The sequence below is a fragment of the Mizuhopecten yessoensis genome, unplaced genomic scaffold, assembly GCF_002113885.1.
Source record: "Mizuhopecten yessoensis strain PY_sf001 unplaced genomic scaffold, ASM211388v2 scaffold2691, whole genome shotgun sequence".
NCBI classification, from domain to species: Eukaryota; Metazoa; Mollusca; class Bivalvia; order Pectinida; family Pectinidae; genus Mizuhopecten; species Mizuhopecten yessoensis.
The window spans coordinates 404,478-424,788 of NW_018404672.1; the positions used below are offsets into that span (position 1 = coordinate 404,478).

At 39.6% G+C, this 20,311-nt stretch overlaps 2 protein-coding genes across 2 annotated transcripts; one reads left to right on the forward strand and one right to left on the reverse strand.

Moving 5' to 3' along the window:
• The first annotated feature begins 3,536 nt into the window (after positions 1–3,536).
• On the forward strand, positions 3,537–13,246 carry LOC110446402 (otopetrin-2-like). The gene is made up of 8 exons (XM_021491533.1): positions 3,537–3,621; positions 8,347–8,464; positions 9,239–9,362; positions 9,846–10,092; positions 10,299–10,462; positions 11,390–11,552; positions 11,775–11,939; positions 12,276–13,246. Exons 1-8 carry the CDS (start codon positions 3,600–3,602, stop codon positions 13,043–13,045), a joined length of 1,773 nt encoding a protein of 590 aa, XP_021347208.1. The 5' UTR covers positions 3,537–3,599; the 3' UTR covers positions 13,046–13,246.
• A 6,005-nt stretch (positions 13,247–19,251) lies between these two features.
• LOC110446432 lies at positions 19,252–20,058 on the reverse strand. Its single transcript, XM_021491585.1, has one exon. It carries the CDS (start codon positions 20,056–20,058, stop codon positions 19,252–19,254), a length of 807 nt encoding a protein of 268 aa, XP_021347260.1.
• Positions 20,059–20,311: the final 253 nt, after the last annotated feature.

The following is a 20,311-nucleotide window of genomic DNA, read 5'->3' on the forward strand; positions in this document are numbered from 1 at the left end:
GATTTCAAATGCTCCATTCCACGTTATCAAATGACAAGATTTCTGGCAATCCTGTCCCCATTGCCAAATGACAAGATTTCTGGCAATTCTGTCCCCATTGCCAAATGACAAGATTTCAGGCAATCCCGTCCCCATTGTCAAATGACAAGATTTCAGGCAATCCCGTCCCCATTGTCAAATGACAAGATTTCAGGCAATCCCGTCCCAATTGCCAAATACACTTTAAGACAAACTTTGAGGTACTCCCGTTCCCGTTGTCCAGTATACTTGACAATGAAGGCTGTTTATAAATAAACTTTCACGAAGACTTTACCTAAATGAGCATCGGTACCCATGAACTCTACAGAAAAAAAGTCAAGTGAAATACCAGATACACTGAACATCTGTATAGGTGAACGGGACTGATGACATCATTTTGAACCTCCATAAAGACTGGGTAGCAATGAACTGTTTACCACCACGTACACCAGTGAACCTCTACAAAGACTGGGTAGCAATGAACTGTTTACCACCACGTACACCAGTGAACCTCTATAAAGACTGGGTAGCAATGAACTGTTTACCACCACGTACACCAGTGAACCTCTATAAAGACTGGGTAGCAATGAACTGTTTACCACCACGTACACCAGTGAACCTCTATAAAGACTGGGTAGCAATGAACTGTTTACCACCACGTACACCAGTGAACCTCTATAAAGACTGGGTAGCAATGAACTGTTTACCACCACGTACACCAGTGAACCTCTATAAAGACTGGGTAGCAATGAACTGTTTACCACCACGTACACCAGTGAACCTCTATAAAGACTGGGTAGCAATGAACTGTTTACCACCACGTACACCAGTGAACCTCTATAAAGACTGGGTAGCAATGAACTGTTTACCACCACGTACACCAGTGAACCTCTATAAAGACTGGGTAGCAATGAACTGTTTACCACCACGTACACCAGTGAACCTCTATAAAGACTGGGTAGCAATGAACTGTTTACCACCACGTACACCAGTGAACCTCTATAAAGACTGGGTAGCAATGAACTGTTTACCACCACGTACACCAGTGAACCTCTATAAAGACTGGGTAGCAATGAACTGTTTACCACCACGTACACCAGTGAACCTCTATAAAGACTGGGTAGCAATGAACTGTTTACCACCACGTACACCAGTGAACCTCTATAAAGACTGGGTAGCAATGAACTGTTTACCACCACGTACACCAGTGAACCTCTATAAAGACTGGGTAGCAATGAACTGTTTACCACCACGTACACCAGTGAACCTCTATAAAGACTGGGTAGCAATGAACTGTTTACCACCACGTACACCAGTGAACCTCTATAAAGACTGGGTAGCAATGAACTGTTTACCACCACGTACACCAGTGAACCTCTATAAAGACTGGGTAGCAATGAACTGTTTACCACCACGTACACCAGTGAACCTCTATAAAGACTGGGTAGCAATGAACTGTTTACCACCACGTACACCAGTGAACCTCTATAAAGACTGGGTAGCAATGAACTGTTTACCACCACGTACACCAGTGAACCTCTATAAAGACTGGGTAGCAATGAACTGTTTACCACCACGTACACCAGTGAACCTCTATAAAGACTGGGTAGCAATGAACTGTTTACCACCACGTACACCAGTGAACCTCTATAAAGACTGGGTAGCAATGAACTGTTTACCACCACGTACACCAGTGAACCTCTATAAAGACTGGGTAGCAATGAACTGTTTACCACCACGTACACCAGTGAACCTCTATAAAGACTGGGTAGCAATGAACTGTTTACCACCACGTACACCAGTGAACCTCTATAAAGACTGGGTAGCAATGAACTGTTTACCACCACGTACACCAGTGAACCTCTATAAAGACTGGGTAGCAATGAACTGTTTACCACCACGTACACCAGTGAACCTCTATAAAGACTGGGTAGCAATGAACTGTTTACCACCACGTACACCAGTGAACCTCTATAAAGACTGGGTAGCAATGAACTGTTTACCACCACGTACACCAGTGAACCTCTATAAAGACTGGGTAGCAATGAACTGTTTACCACCACGTACACCAGTGAACCTCTATAAAGACTGGGTAGCAATGAACTGTTTACCACCACGTACACCAGTGAACCTCTATAAAGACTGGGTAGCAATGAACTGTTTACCACCACGTACACCAGTGAACCTCTATAAAGACTGGGTAGCAATGAACTGTTTACCACCACGTACACCAGTGAACCTCTATAAAGACTGGGTAGCAATGAACTGTTTACCACCACGTACACCAGTGAACCTCTATAAAGACTGGGTAGCAATGAACTGTTTACCACCACGTACACCAGTGAACCTCTATAAAGACTGGGTAGCAATGAACTGTTTACCACCACGTACACCAGTGAACCTCTATAAAGACTGGGTAGCAATGAACTGTTTACCACCACGTACACCAGTGAACCTCTATAAAGACTGGGTAGCAATGAACTGTTTACCACCACGTACACCAGTGAACCTCTATAAAGACTGGGTAGCAATGAACTGCTTACCACCACGTACACCAGTGAACCTCTATTCATCACTTACGTTCTCTTACAATCACCATTTGTAGCAACAACTAAAAAATATCAACAACAACTCATCTATAAATTGCATCGGGGCGACCACGCCGCGTGCTCTGCACTTTTGGAATGTAATGACAAAAATAAGTCTGTAAGCGCCACCTATCCTTGAAGGTCCAGGGTTACACTCACGTATTCTGCACCCTTGGAATATGCCATGACAGAGTTAAAGTCTCTGACATGCGCCTTCCATCCTCCAAATTCCAGAAGTTTCGCCCTCACACGTTCTTTGCAGAGAGCGTAAGAGAGCGTGATCCCTAGAATTCCAGAGAGCGTAAGAGAGCGTGATCCCTAAAATTTCAGAGAAAGTAAGAGAACGCGACCCAAGAAATCTTGAAGAAACTATAGAGAGCATGACCCCTTGAAATTCGGGAAAAGTATATATCAATGTTCTGTTTTATAAATGTCTTAAAACGCGGCATTGGTGATTCGATCAGCTCTCTTTGATATTATCTGCGGCGAGCAGAACGTTGTAAATAATCTGTCCAAACACTTTTTAGTATCTTATGAAAAGTTAACCTCCATATTAAGATATTACATCCTCTGTATTCCTAATACATATAAAGATATTTATAACTCGGGACTGTTTTAGAGAATAAGAACATTTTGAAATTCATAACAAATAATGTATAGTATCCTAGTAAGCGCAGTGGATAAAACTCATTGCTTTATCTTCCTGACAACAACAAAAATACATTTATTTCCTATATATATACTAACTCTTTACTATTTCAAAAGAGCAGGCAGCTCCAAATCAGAGAAATACTGCACAGATTGGAACTCTTTTTTTTATTCGTCGGAGATACGCCACAGGGCGCTGGGACGTTCTACTTTAATATATGCATGCACAAATCACATTTGACCTTTGGCGTCACTGTTTGACCTTTCTGTATGAACTTTGAACTTTGTTAACCAGCCCGGCAATAAAAACTTAGAAAGCGAATAATAGATGAGAAGAGGATCACGATGGAAACAGATGCATGGAAAGGTAACGTAGTGTATTCAACAAATCAATTATACTCGTACTATATGTTTAATGTGGACTTAAATTGCGGGAAATTATCTTCCAGTGTCGCGAACCGGCGGAAGGGTAACATCGCAGGCTCAAAAATTCTGATCGGTCGCCTGTTTACGCGACCGATCAGAATTTTTGAGCCTGCGATTATGGTCAGTTTTAGCGGACTAGGGTAACACCACTTCTAACACGTGTCCCGGCCTTAGGAGAGGGCCAACACGTGCCTATAACGGGTGTCCCGGGGGAACGATAACACGGTCTCAAGTGTGTCATCTTGCATGATAACGTTTAAGATGACCAAAATGAAACAGAAATTTCAAAATTCATGTCACCATATAAGTTTACTTGAGTCGTTGCATGAAATTTAGACAATAATTAATGAAATGGATAAAATGTCTAGATTTCCGTGTCAATTACTTTTGACAAAACGTCACACCCGCCCTATGACATATTTAACGGGATTAGATTATTAGGATAACACTGTTTAATTTTAAATCATTTTTCGACTTAACCCAACAATATCAAAATACCACACTGAGATGCACGAGGTTCGCACGTGCTTCATTTACATATCTGAACGAACACGATTTTCACGTGCAAATATATGAACATATCAACCGAGAACGAGCCGTTGTAATTTCATCTGTCGGCTATTATGTAAAAAAAATAGCTTGAAAGATAGATGTATGTAACCACTTAGTATGTATGGAGACATTAACGTATTTGAAGGATTAATTCGCTGTAGGCAATTCGTTCAAAATTTGGTGACAAATATTTAGTTTGTTTTTCTTGTAAATAGAATGCACCCTTCGGGAGGAATCGGTTTCGTTTTGCAAATTTATAAGGTTTATTGGTTGTTCATTCCCCCTATTTTAGTAATTCTCTGCGATATTTCTATTAGCTACGTAAATTAGTTTGTACTTGAGTGTTGTAATTGTTGAAGATTTTTTTTTTACTTTAGCCTGAAATGATAAACGCATGCAGAGAAATATGCATTACAGACCCTACAGCCCGTAGCCTACGATAGAAAAACGTAGTATGTCATTTGTGTTGTAAACAAAATTATAACATGTTTTAGCTTTTTGGGACATCCAGACTCGCACCTTATTTCCTATTCGCTTTTGAGTGAAACAAGGTAACAATTAAATCAATTACCCTTTTGGAAGGTAAATTAGATGGCTTAATTATAACCACACAATGGGACCTTGGCGAAGCCGTCTTGTTTATCAATGAAGTTAAACCTGTTTGAGCGACCGGTAAATCAAGCTGACCAGCGTGAGGTCTAGCCTGCTTTACTGAAATCGGTAAGAGGTCCTCGAAATGGTGTCGTGGAACTAAACTAGACGAATTCCCCCTAACTGGGGCCCCTGAGTGGATGAACGGACGGAAGTAGATTTAGGGGGCTCCACCCTTTCGCAATTAACCGACAGAATTCGTTTAAAAAATTCACATCATAGTTATGCAACTTTGTAGATTCGCTGTAAATCTAAGCCTTCCATTAAACTGTGTTTTTTGGGGGGGAAAATACCAATAAAATTATTAAATATTTTCCATTTTTGTGGTGTGTGATATTGTTTGGAACTACATCTGTATTACAAATAAAAAAATGACCTTCTTGAAGTCGTCTGGTTGCTTTTTATTTCTGGAGTACGTGTGATTATCGGGTGTTGACATATCATCGTCACGCACGTGTACTATTGTTTACCCGCTGTTATTTTGATTTACACTTTACGGCATTGCAATGCCCGATACGGAATACGGAAATGACGACACAAAATATAACAAGAAAACAAAACATGTGTATTACCACGGAATTAGATTAGATCGAAGTCCGTGGTATTACGAAGGGTGTAGTCTCGTTCAAACATGAGTCTGGTTGAACGAGACTACGAAGTATGTGGTGTGTCGCGGGAGCGGGGTTCGACATCATTCTGTTTGTCTCGTACCAATTTATACTTATAGTCACCTCTAAGATTAGTTTTCGAACCATGACAAACAACAAACCTTAACAATTTCACCTCAAAAGTATCTTGATATGAATCATCATTAAGGTCAATCGGCAGAGCGATGGACTGGGAAAGCTCGGGATCTCTGGTTCAATCCCCGGTGAAAGCACACTACTTTTGGTCCTGTTAAAAAGGGTGTCCATGGCCCTCACTCTGTTGAAAGTGACGGGGAGTTAAACTGGGCTGTTGCGGTGTTCAAGGACGCGCAAATTTTACTGAGTATATTTGTATATGAACATATTAATCTCGGGTTTCATTACAAGGGGTGAGGTGCTTGTCCTTATTAATCTATAGAATAACGAGTTTTTCGGAAAATGCAAAGAAGAATGAACATTGGTCGCCTCTCATGACTGAATAAATGCCTCCTTTTCGTTTTAAGGGGAGGCCAAATTTTCCATCGGTCGCCTCTGTGACAATGCAGATATATAATATAATTCTTTGCATATACATGTATATGCTAATGTAAAGCGGGAACAAAGCCGTTGCCAGTTTCTGTAGTCTTGGGCCTGTCCGTTGTGCGGAACAACCGTTTTGTCTGTTTTTAAATTTAACATTATCTGGTCTAACCGGTCCAACCGTTTGGATCGCGATAAATGGAAGCGGCCTTGGTGAAGTTGATGTGTATAAATGAACCACACACCACATCAGCCGTGAAAAATATTAGTGTCAACTTATAAGGTGTGACAGATCTGTTTTACCAGTACTGTTATAACAGGTGTTGACAATGTGTGAAAAATATACATCAGAGAATTACAACTATCTCAGTGGTTTATTTTTATTTTTAATGTTTTGTTAAATTCTCCGTTACAGCTTATTAGAACTATATTCACAAGTGAAATCCGATAAATTCAAGATCGGTTGTTCTTGATCGGTTAATAAAGAGTCTTCAAGTGAATATAACAAAATGTTGCACGAGGTAAATGTTATAATTGTCTCATTTGAGATCAAGGTTGTTTACGACAGGGGCAAATATGCATGTTTAGATTTTCACAGCGAGAAAAAAAAACATATTTGTAAAACAAAATTCAATAATGAAACTTTGTATATATAAATAACTATTCTGATCACTTCATGAAAACGAAAATAATGGAAAATTAATCAGAAATTAAAGACAATTTTTTTTACTCGCTTCAAGATTTTTAACTGATAGTGCTTATTCAAAAACAATTATTTGACTTGAAATTTAAAGCTTTGGTATAGCATTTACTTGTAAAAATAGTTCAGAGTTAATCTTATTGCAGCAGCAACAAGTTTTTTCGTACTCTTAAAAATTGAAAACGCGTCACAAAATGTCATCAAAGTGCGTTTGATGTTCTACAGAGACCTTGATTGCTAGAAGTGATAATGATATCTAGGTTAATTTCGTGTTTGACGTTACGTGAGAATTAAAAGAATGTGTTGCTAAAGGCAATATTGTTGGCGGAAAAAAGGACCCGCTCACTAGTTCAGCAACCTTGAGCGTGGTCAGTAGTTGGATGGGTGACCTCCCGAACGTGTTACACTTGCAATTTCGGTATGTTGCCGTCGGGTGTCGTTCCCCAAACTACATACTAGTACGTACAGTCAAGGTAAAGTGTATCCATCAAACGGAGTCGTACATAACATGACCATCATACCTGTCATACCTTACTGACGCGTTAACCTAGATACAAGGTAAACACAACAGCGGTAATATATTATATAACTTTAAAGATGGCCTCCCGGTGGTTTTAGATTGCTAGTTTTAATGCGTTACGCAAAACTGCAACAAGTGGATACCGTGGGTGAAAAAATACGTTGAAATAGAAATGATGAAACTTGGCAAAATACGAACAAACGATATGATTTGCATGGAGGCAACTGAAAAGTAAAAGGAGAATACGACCAGGTGTTCAGGAATGGTAAGCGTCTTCTGCGTCATCGACGATACCCGCCATGTCAATTAAATCTAGGTCAGCGTCAAGTAATATCACGTGTTCAAAAAGAAACTTGGGTAGTGACAACGAAACCACATGCCACAATAAAGAGCGAAATTAATATAATTGACTTTCATATCGCTTAAGGATATAGCAAAGAACAATTTCCCGAGATGAGATCAGAATGGCGACCATAAATATAGCCGAGAGTCGTCATCAACCGGTATCTCTCAAAACCTTATGTTGAAAGTTTGTTCGTCAGCCGTGGACATCTTTCAAAGAAATAGTGATATTCGAAGCAACTCCTTAAATACCAATCAGATGCGATATGTAAAAACCGTATCTGGGGAAGCAAGGACGTTACTGTCAGGAAAGGGAAAACTCACGATCGGGCAAAATCGTCGCAGTCTGCAGGGGCCTGTTCGTTTTTGCGGAACAACCGGTTTGACCGTTTATAAATGTAACATTTTCGGGTATGAATCATGGCGGACCTGCAAATATTTATGCAGGTCTTGCAAGGCTTTGTCAAGGCTCGCCTGAAAGCAGCATCAGATTACTAGGTCCGACCTTATTTAATAAACGAACAACAGTGGTCCGACCGGGTGGACTGTTTAAATGAAAACGGCCTGCGTATCACTGGTGCAACCCGCTTATAAAACTATTACACAAACTGATTCTCAGATTTCAAGATATTTGATTATTTGAGAGAACTTGAGCAAGATTTTTTTTTTTTAAATCGAGGAAAAAACCCCAGAGTAAACAAGATTTATTCAGAAATCGCTTTATACTTCAAACAGAACCGGAAGTGACGAATTACGATGGAGAAGCCGCTCCTCTCACTGTTGTACCAGAAGTGACATCTTTTGACAATCTGATGTATGACGGAAAAGATGACGTCATCTCAATGGGTGTCAGGTAAGCACATACAAAATGGTATGAAAACCGAAACAAACGTTACATAGTATGTAATACATTTAGATTCAGATTTAGTAACTTTTAAAGATGGGTTTCCGAAAATTGTTGACATCATTTCACTCATGAATTAACTCGTCAGCGATACTGTTATTGTTCTAGTAATAACAAATGGTTTTTTTAATTTCCATACATACCACAAGTTGCTTATATTAGTGTCAGAACAATAATTATGAAAAAAACTATTCTGTACTTCGATTTAAACGGCAATTCAAACAAGCGTTTTACTCGAACTTTTACATGTTTGTGGTCAATTTCGTTATTACTGAAATTGATAAATTATAATGATCCTGGATCTACGAATATGTACACGGCCTGTCCATAGTTTCGTTGATTTCAGATGATTTCTGTGCTTTATTGCAATATGAAATATATTTTTTTTTCATTGACCCTTTGACCTTTTAATATTTACTCTTCGGCATTTACATGTTGGCTATCAGAACTTGTCTCTTCTGACCTTGAGTTATTTGATTTTGATGTTAATATTCTGACCTCCTATGTGGGTTTTTTTGTGTGTAAAAATATACCTTTACCTGTCAAACTTTGAGGTTTTGATGATGATGATCTTTCAACATTTAAACCCGACCTTTTATTGTTTACTGCAATAAAATTATCACTGACGTTTTAATTAATGTTTGACCTCTGACATGAGATATTTATTTTTAATGTTAACTCTTTGACCTCTCTATGTCCTCTGACCCATGACCGTATGACCAGTCGTGACGACGTTGTTATCGTCCTGAGCGGACTTTACGGAATCCTCCTAGTGGTAATTGGCCTCGTCCTGCCGATCGCCGAGGCTTTTATCCATACGGACACCGGACAGAATTACCTGTTTGAGGTAAGTGTAACTCCGTATGTTCGGATCCCTCAGAGAAAAAAGAATATACTGATAAGGTTGGTATTGTTGGTTGGTTGGTTGAGGTGTTTATCGTCTACACTCACTGACGAAGTCGGTGGGTCGACGTGAGGTGTAAGTTGTCGCTTACCGGGCCCTCGGAGATTCAAAACTCCTGCCCATCGGATGATCCAGGTCACGGTCTGAGGTCGGACAGCTCCTCAGATGCGCACAGGCTGTCACAGCTACTGTGGTCCACGGAACGACGTCCCGAGTGTAGTCCTCGCTGTCCTCCTATGAGTGATAAATAAAGTATTGCGCTTTTGTGAGTGCAATCGGGAACTGTCGACACAAGTATTTTTCTCGTCTACGGAAAGTGCCGACATTTCCCGACTGTTGTGTGTGTTAAGGACTCAGTTCGTACTAGATTCATCCACAAAGAGACTATTCTGATTTTTTTTTTACCTTCTGTTATTTTCGTTTCAGTTTTTCTACCTCTACGTTTACACTGCTAGCCTTGCCTTCCTTCTGTTTATCTACGTGTTCCTGCTGAGGTCGGAACCTCTCCCGGTACCCTTCTGGTTTCATTCTATGCGTACATGGGTTCGTTCGAGAATATGGGATGCCGAACTGGACACAAACGATACTGTTGTTAAAAAACCCATAAAGAAGATAAGTTTTGAAGGCGCAACGCATGAAACCGGAAGTTTCTTTCTCCGTCTGGGAGCTGTTGGTAAGATATTCAAGGCTTTTCATAGTAACTTTTAAAGCGGACTACCAAGCGTCACATTGACAAATCCATGAATATAAAAATGGCGACATAACCATAAAGGCAAAAGAAAACAATATCAAGGGAGATAACTCTATCACAAAGCAAATGGTAAAATGTGGGAGGTAGCATAAAATCCAAACCAAATCAATGTTTATTTTTTCTGTCAGGTTTTGGCATCGGAAGTATGATATTGGATGCACTGTATTTTGGCCAGTATTTTGAGATCGGAGACCACCACAGATTCTGCTTGGACGCCACTCAGATACTGAAACCATCCATCAAGTTCTGTTTCTCTTTCTCACAGCTCTTCTTCCTCTTCCGGAACTCAAAGGTACGTTCATATCCTGTAATGTCAAGATAATTTATCGCTCAAAATGTGTTAATTACACTTCTCTGCTCAAATATGTAAGTTCATTTTTTTCATGAAATGTTTCAATGTTATTCCTCTCGTCTGATGTGTTTTACAGTAAGTATAATACGTGGGTACGCACATAGTTGTTTTGGCGATCGATCTCAATCAATTGTGATTACTTCCGTTTCCGTACCGTTTCTTCAGGTAAAATCTTATCAAACTTGATACAATGAATATTGACTAGAAACATATGCAAGACCACACACTTGTGTTTTTCTAACGAATCAAAAAGCACTCATTTATTGCGCGGACGAATATATACGTCCGCGCAATAAATAAATGATTCGTTGAAAAAAACGTGTGTAGTCTTGCTTTTATCACATACCTTCCGTATTTGGTAGAGATCGATACAAAGATTTTAAAAACTTTGATATTTTTTGCAAATATCGGGTACTTTTCAGTTCGCCATGACAAGTGGATTCCCATAAAAAAGTAGTTCCGTCTAGTAGGTAAATACAACATTCCGTATTGCACATTGCACATGTGCAATACAGAACGTTGTATTTCATGGTCTGAAAACTGCTTGTATTACTATAACAAGATTCAACAGGTATGTGATAAAAGGGTCTTCCTGTCTAACGTCACCACAATGTACACAATACTCCCTCGTCAAGGAAGCAAATTTGTATATTTGTAATTGCTATTCGAGACAAACGGTCAAAGGTCAATTTTCACATTTACTATATTAAAATTAACAAATTGTTTTCCGCATAGCGATACATTCTTGTTTATGTGAACGACCTCCGGCAGTCTCACATTTTTTTGTTTATGTGAGCGCCTTTATCGTTCTCACAATTTGTTGCTGAGATGACCGTCTTCAAGCAACTTCCATATTTTGTTGTTTAGGTGAGCATCCTCCAGCATTCCTCCGTCGCCCGGTTTGGGTTCATGCACATGAGCGCTACAAACGTTTGTGTGTGGTTCAGAGTCATAGTCGTGGAAACGCTTCATTCTATACACAGCCATCAAAAATCCCACCACTACACCCGGCTAAATTCAACGCGAGAAGGTACGATTTCTTTACCGTTTTTCACTTATGGCGTAGTAAATGTGATTGGGCTAACATATGTCCGTTAAATGGTGCAAATGACAATTAAGCATTGAACTGCTTTCAGTTGGCATTCATAGACAATATGAATGTCAAATGAAAGCAGTTAAATAATAACATTTACCCTTTAATCTATCACAAAGAAAATTCCTTAACGCTTATCAAATATTTTCATTTCTACAGAGCGCAACGAAAGTCAGATTTGGACAAATTCGGAAATGAAGCTGTCGTATTTTCCGGCCCTTCCGGAACTTTCGTGTCAGTGGAGTAACTTGATTGGTCAAGTTCTGCGGTCAGCCAGTCCCTACTTGTACCCTTTCACTATCGAGTACAGCGTCATCTGCGCCGGTAGGTAACCATGGTAACTCGTCAACGATTCCAAGTTTGATATAGTTCGTACTTGTATACGTCATATGCAGGTCATAGAAAGATCTTACCAGCTGAGCGGGTTTGTTGAATAAGTGTCGTCTTCAGACTTCCCATTTCGTGCTTATTCAAGCCGCTTTATTTGAATAAATAAATATATTCAGATTAAATGTAAGAATAACATCGTTTGTGTAAGAACCATTGACCTCCAACTAAAAACTATTAATGAATATTTTGAAAAAGATGTTTTCACATGTCAAACACCACGAAAAATAGATATTCTTTTGACACTACAAAATATTTTCGTTTATTTTACAGGAATATTTTTTGTAATGTGGCAAAATGTCGGCATTGGCTCTAAAAGGTCCACAGACCACAGTGATGTGTCTCACAAACATCTGATGAGCGTTGACTGCGCAAGCTCCAGTCGTGGACTGTTTCTGGGAATTTTAACGTTCATTGCATCGGTTGTTTCAATTATCCTCTTCAGTGTCGTTACGGAGACGGGCTATGAGAGTCACATGATCGTTTTGATTGTTTATCTGATTGAAAACATCTCCTACATATTTATGATAATTGCAACCATCATTGCCGTTTGGCGCATGCGTCACTTGAGATTTTCAAGAACTTTGACAGACGAGTTGGAGGTAGTTTTGGCATTGTTATCTTTTAGTGGACTTTTCATGTTTTCTGTCTTTAGTATCTTCGCTGGCATTCATGTCATTGACACACTCGATGGTGTGTTGACGATCATTACAAACATCTTTGCAACTGTACAAGCGACACTTCAGACAATGTTACTTATAATGGGAATGGGGATGTCCGCCGGAAGTCAAATAAATGCGGCAAAAAAGGCGGGAAGAGAGTTCGTCACTTTCCTGCTTCTCTGTAACATAACGATGTGGGGAAATACGACATTTCAGATCAAGAACGTCGCCCACAACCCCGTGCAACTGCAATTTTACGGACCGGAAGCTTGGGGTATATTTACCCATATATCCGTACCGCTTTCCATCTTCTTCCGGTTTCATTCCACCGTCTGTCTTTCTCATATTTGGAAACATGCCTGGAAGGTTAAGCAGCTATAATCAAATGTCTTTGTGTCTATTATTTCCTGGTAAAACGTCAGGAGAAAGCTTCATAAGATATGATTTTGATTATGACACTAAAATAATCCACTGTTTTACCACCGTATAACTTTAACATATATGCACTTTACTCGTCTACCATACAAGATGTATATCTTAATTGTATGTCATGTTATAAATATGTAAATACTGTTTCAATTGATAAAGGATTTTAACAATATTGCTTGTTGTTTTTCTTTCCTGTATCCTAGGTAGAAGAGCTACGAGTTCGTCCGTCCATCCGTCCCAATGGAGTTATTTTATTGGTGGCAATAAATCTAAAACATTTTCTGTGAATGTCTGTGAATATACCTGTGGTGTACGTTGTAAATAACACAGAATCTTACCGTTTCACATTTAGTAATTGTTTTCAGTCCCCTGCTATGTCTACGTCTACCTGTTGGTTGGACTATTTTCCAAAACACACACAAAAAACAGGATCGAGAAACCGATTCGAAAGATTAGGAAAGGACGGCCAGCCATTAAAATCCAACAAAGCAGGGTCAATGTATCTGAAATATGAGCTACAGTTCCTGCTACCATTATAGTGCACATTTTTGTTGTCACAGTATTCAATCTTGTATTGTACCCATGATTTGTCTCGGTTTTATATTTCTTGTAATTAGTTTAATTTTGAAAAGTCGTCAGTTGTTTTTTACAATTGCATTTCAATGAATTGTTAACTGCTAAAATATAATTGGTTTGTTTGTGTTTTACGTCCTAATATCTCTCCGCTATATATGGTCATTTAAAGATGTGTCGGGTTTTGGTGGTAGGGAAACCGGAGTAACCGGACACACCACAGACCTGCACCCGTGCAGGTGGCGGATCGGGAAAAGACTACACCTGCTGTTACCCACTGCATATGTATCGTAGGAGGCGACTTATGTGGGAACCCCCTGCAGAATTTGGGATTTGCTTTGGTGTCCTCTATTTGGGGGCACAAAAGAGACCAAAATAAATCTGCTGCGTCCATTGCAATATTTAGGATCTTTATCTTTATTTTTACTGCTAGCTACCTTTTAATTACTAGCGCCTTGCTTGGCAATACTTAATTTTTGGCTTGAATGCTAAGCGTTCGCCCAGGTGAGGAAAGCAATGGGTTCTGTCCCCAGGCCGGGACATACCAAAGTCCTTAAAATGGTAGTTGCTATTCCCTTCTTAACTTTCAGCATTAAGGAGAATGGCAACATGTGACCGGGCGGAGTGCTGTGCGTGGTGCCTTCGAAATGGCATTTCAGTGAGATAGCACTTTAAAGTCGGCATCAGATCCGCGCTATCACAAGGAGGCAATCACACCAACATACCCTGTCTCCTGCATACACACACACACACGTACGCATACACTACACACATAGAGGCACGTCCTTAAGGTCATAGGAGTGAATTGATAAACGGAAGTAGGAAGTACATCCCTAGTTGAAAATCCGATGTAGGGAGACAGTATCACAATTTCCGCATATTCTAATGTTTTATATTAAACTGATGAATATTGTATGTTTATTATTGACAGAACAGTGTTTTCTCTTAATATTAAAATATTTCAAAGCAATGCAGGTATTAATTCAGGTGGGTTTTTTTTATCAATGAGCCACATGTATCCATTTTACTGTACTTCAGGAAACCGGCTACCTATTTCACTACTGTGAAGTTTTTCAAGAAAGATAACTCTTACCTGCAATTACAATGTGCATATGGTTTTATTATAAAATGCCAATTTTTAATCGTTTATAGATAATTTGTTTGACATAATTTCAGCATTTATTAAATTGATATACATTAATACAATACTAATCTATGTCAGTATCATTTTTATTGACATTATTTTGCCAAAATATGTGTCTTTCATTTTTTTTTTCAAAAGTCACTCCTTTTTACATAGATTTCCATTTGAATTCCTTAAAATTATGACAACCTATACTTTTTTTGTGGCAGAAAATGTTCTTTAAAAATTACTTCAAAGCAATATAACTACAAAATTTGAAGAATTCTACAGAGAAATGGCGACACAATGACCTTAAATGACCTTAGCTGTTAATAGGACGTTGAACAAAATTAAACCCAACCAAACCACCGACCTGCGGCCAGTACCTGGCGACTGACCCACGTAGGCCTCGAATCCGCGACCCGATGATGGAGTACTAGTGATCAAGACGGTCGGATACCTTAACCAATGCGGCAATTTAAGACATGCTAAAGTGGAAGTTTCTTGATGAAGACAATCATTTCCGAAATAAATGACTAAAAGCTGTTTGAACCCAACTTTCTAAATATGTGCTATAATGTGTACGGTAGGTACCATGTCCCTTCGGGGGCTCCGTAGGTAGGCCGTGTCCTTAACTCTTAGTACAGTTATAGTGTATAAGGAAGTAGCAAATAAAAACATGTGTATTACGTAATACATTGTATAGTACGTGTCCTTAATTCTAACATGTAGCATCGGTATAATGTGTAAGGTACGTAGTATATATCAGTATGTTAACTCATTCACCCCTGAAATTTAGTAATTAACTATACCAACCTTTGAATTGGAAGAGTTCAAATGTGTCTTCAGGGGTGAATGGGTTAATCTATTGCTTTATCAATCTAAGGGAGAACACCTGTCTATATATTATTACTATGAAACTCAATTTGAAGAATGGTATATTGAAAGACCTAATTATTCTGAATTGTTCTGAAACATTCGATAATATAGAAACATAAAATATTAAGGATCTAGAATATTAAAAGATATGACGATAATTAATAAAAAATAAATAAACTATTGACAACTATAGGAATTCGTTTTAGTGAAACAACGCTAATTGTGTCTATGCTGTGTGTGGGATGACAATTCCTGCTTAAAAGTCTCTTATTGGAAAACATACTCTTACAACAAAATCTATCAACAAACTTATGTTACACCAACAACCATTACAGAGTTGAGGTTTTGCGCTGAAATACGAATACAAATATGTGCATGTATTACCATATCATAATTAAATGCGCCGATTTTTTGCAATGTTTCAATGTTGTTCTGGGCAGTGTTATGTAATGTACAAACTTTAATGTAAGGCTTGGTTCCCGCTTGTGTTGGATCCGTGTATGCTCAGCGCTGGTAGTATTGATGTCGTACGTATATATCACACCCATTAGTATAACCAAACTGAAATATTCATCAACCTCGACATTGGAACAGAAAGTATGCGTGATACTGTAGAACAGGATATAGATCGCCGATACTTGTCATAAATCGGGTTTAGTTTGTTCACAGTCCCCTACCAGAGGACAGAGAAGAAAATCCTCGAAGTCTGTGTAATCTGTGAAGTCTGTATCTCTGTGTAATCTGTGAAGTCTGTATCTCTGTGTATCTGTGTAATGTGTGAAGTCTGTATCTCTGTGTATCTGTGTAATCTGTGAAGTCTGTATCTCTGTGTATCTGTGTAATCTGTGAAGTCTGTATCTCTTTGTATCTGTGTAATCTTTGAAGTCTGTATCTCTGTGTATCTGTGTAATCTGTAAAGTCTATATCCAAAAACAGGTATTTCAAAAATGAAAATAAAAACATTTTTACGAGTGGACTTGTTTGTCGTTTTATGAACTAAAATTGGTTCTATCAAAAACAACAAATACACTCAACACAATCATCTGAGCTACACTGTTTTTCATATACGTGGTGCCCAAATACGGGTAGTGTCCGTATACTTGTATAAACAACACATGTGTAGTGTCCGTATAGTGTAATAACTCACACGTGTAGTGTCCGTATATGTGTATTAACACCACACGTGCAGTGTCCGTAGTACGTATATTAATTCCACACGTGTAGTGTCCGTATAGTGTAATAACCCAACACGTGTTACTACCACATAGTGTAATAACCCACACGTGTAGTGTCCGTATATTATAATAACCCAACACGTGTAGTGTCCGTATATTGTAATAATTCACACTGTAGTGTCTTTATAATGTAATAACCCGCACGTTTAGTGTCCGTTTAGTGTAATAACCAACACGTGTAGTGTTCATATATTATAATAACCCAACACGTGTAATGATCACATAGTGTAATAACCCACACGTGTAGTGTCCGTTTAGTGTAATAATCTGCATTATGTAATAACCCACACGTGTAGTGTCCGTTTAGTGTAATAACCCACATGTGTAGTATCCGTATATTATAATAACCCAACACGTGGTATGACCACATAGTGTAATAACCCCACATAATAATGTAGTGTCCGCATCGTGTAATAACCTCACACTTGTAGTGAATGCAGACGTGTAATTACCCCACGTAATCGCGCCCGCGTAGATGTAATAACCCGGACATAATAATATTATTGAGTGTATGCATGTTTTTTAGATTCATTTTCATTTTCCACGAATTTCCATTTTGCATAGCTCACAAACCTCTTTAAAAGGCCTTACATTACACTTTATCAGACTCTAGCACGTCTTCAGTGCGAAAGGCGGAAATACAGACTACTACACGAAGACTTGAGGTCCGTATTCATTTGCCTGCGGTCTAACATACATGTTTGTAACTTACTAAAAGGAAGGGACACAGTTAAAACTAAAGTCTATACATAGAAAACTGTATTCGGCGTCAAAATTAGCCAATGATCATCTAAGTTATTTAGAGAAAGAAATCACAATTTCGAACAGTTTAAGTGTAGTCTTAAAACGAAGGGTCATCCGGTGCATCCGGTCGGGTCATGTTTGGATACTTTCCCTTCTTTTGTCTCTGACTGACGTGTTTTAAGGTAATAGGTTTGTGTCACCATTAAAAAATAACATTTTATAATAAAACCATATACACATAGTAATTGCATGTAAGAGTTATCTTTCTTGAAAAACTTCACAGTAGTGAAATAGGTAGCCGGTTTCCTGAAGTACAGAAAAATGGACACATATGACTCATTGATAAAAAACCAACTCAATTAATGCCTGGATTGCTTTGAAATACTTTAATATTGAGAGAACACGCTGTTCTGTCAATGATAAACATATAATATGCATCACAACTCTAGACTCATTAGAATATGCGGAAATTGTGATACTGTCTCCCTACATCGGATTTTCAACTAGGGATGTACCTCCTATTTCCGTTTATCAATACACTCATTCGACCTTAATATAACCAGTGCAATAAGTGTTCTAGATACTGACTATGGCGGGCCAACGTATTCTGTCTTAGATCCTGCACAATGATATTGGATAAAACCGTATGGCCCAAAGATCTGTCTGTAGTTAGACGCACCACATTTACCTTAAGGGTATATGCTACCTAACACGTTATATATGTTATCTGTGATTTATGTGTTATCTCCCATATTACATGCATTTCATTTAAGAATAACATTTAATACTTTAGAATTACACTATAAATTGGATAGAAACTCTCGGCTGAGACAATTTATGATCCCCTGGAGTGGATATTTTCATCCGCGTTCTTTACATAAATGTACATGTATGAAAAAGTCGGATTTTCTAATATTCTCTCAAGATGATACCACGACATCTTTGGATCCATATAAGGAATGTGGACCCATAAACCTGTTTTCGAAACCTCCTTAAAAACCTAAGAAAATCGTTAATGGTAGCGTTAAGTGCGTTGACTTTGCTAAACGGGAGATAAAAATAATATACATAGCTATTCTGTACGGTTTTCTTTAATTAGTTCGAACTTGGCCACAACGATAAATTTTGCCAGGCTTAGCCTACATTTTACTACACTATATATAGTATACAGTATCAAAACGTATTAGGTATAAGTAGCTAAACAACTTGGTAGATATTACAGGCTATGTTAATCAGTTCTGTAGGTACACCTCTGATTTGATACCGTATCCACATGTGACCTGTCCGGGTGGTGGACAACATCTCTGAGTGGACCTGTCCGTGTGGTGGACAACTTCTCTGAGTGGACCTGTCCGTGTGTTGGACAACATCTCTGAGTGGAGCTGTCCGTGTGGTGGACATCATCTTTGAGAGGACCTGTCCGTGTGGGGGACAACATCTCTGAGTGGACCTGTCCGTGTGGGGGACAACATCTCTGAGTGGAGCTGTCCGTGTGGAGGACATCATCTTTGAGAGGACCTGTCCGTGTGGTGGACAACATCTCTGAGAGGACCTGTCCGTGTGGTGGACAACATCTCTGAGAGGACCTGTCCGTGTGGTGGACATCATCTCTGAGTGGGCCTGTCCGTGTGGTGGACAACATCTCTGAGGGGACCTGTGCGTGTGGTGGACAACATCTCTGAGTTGACCTGTCCGTGTGGTGGACAACATCTCTGAGAGGACCTGTCCGTGTGGTGGACATCATCTCTGAGAGGACCTGTCCGTGTGGTGGACATCATCTCTGAGTGGACTTGTCCTTGTGGTGGACAACAATTCTGAGTGGACCTGTCCGTGTGGGGGACAACATCTCTGAGTGGACTTGTCCTTGTGGTGGACAACATTTCTGAGTGGACCTGTCCGTGTGGTGGACAACTTCTCTGAGTGGACCTGTCCGTGTGTTGGACAACATCTCTGAGTGGAGCTGTCCGTGTGGTGGACATCATCTTTGAGAGGACCTGTCCGTGTGGTGGACAACATCTCTGAGAGGACCTGTCCGTGTGGTGGACATCATCTCTGAGTGGGCCTGTCCGTGTGGTGGACAACATCTCTGAGGGGACTTGTCCTTGTGGTGGACAACAATTCTGAGTGGACCTGTCCGTGTGGTGGACAACATCTCTGAGTGGACTTGTCCTTGTGGTGGACAACAATTCTGAGTGGACCTGTCCGTGTGGTGGACAACATCTCTGAGTGGACCTGTCCGTGTGGTTGACAACATCTCTGAGTGGACTTGTCCTTGTGGTGGACAACAATTCTGATTGGACCTGTCCGTGTGGTGGACAACCAGAGGGAAAAATGGAGGGTGGAGAGGCGGGCGGTTGGAGTCGAGAGACATTGTGGATAGGGGTGGACTTGGTGGAAGAAGAGAAAGTCATTGAGGATAGTCCCGGAGAGAGAGGAGGGGAGAGATATTGACGGACGGAATTGGGGGTAATTGACATTATGAAGAGAAGCGGAAGAGACCGAAAGGGAAAGACATTGACGAGAGAAACGGAAGAGACAGACGGGAAGAGACATTGATGAGAGAAGCGGAAGAGACAGAAAGGGAGAGGCATTGACGAGAGAAACGGAAGAGACAGAAAGGGAGAGGCATTAACGAGAGAGGCGGGCGAGACAAAAAGGAGGACA

What these genes read in the sequence shown, in the direction of transcription:
- LOC110446402 (XM_021491533.1), top strand. Translation starts at nt 3,600, where the DNA reads ATGGAAACAGATGCATGGAAAG. An exon ending in GGAAACAGATGCATGGAAAG is followed by an intron (nt 3,622 to 8,346) that starts GTAACGTAGTGT and finishes TACTTCAAACAG; the next exon opens with AACCGGAAGTGACGAATTAC. An exon ending in GACAGAATTACCTGTTTGAG is followed by an intron (nt 9,363 to 9,845) that starts GTAAGTGTAACT and finishes TTTTCGTTTCAG; the next exon opens with TTTTTCTACCTCTACGTTTA.
- LOC110446432 (XM_021491585.1), bottom strand. Translation starts at nt 20,058, where the DNA reads ATGACTTTCTCTTCTTCCACCAAGTCCACCCCTATCCACAATGTCTCT.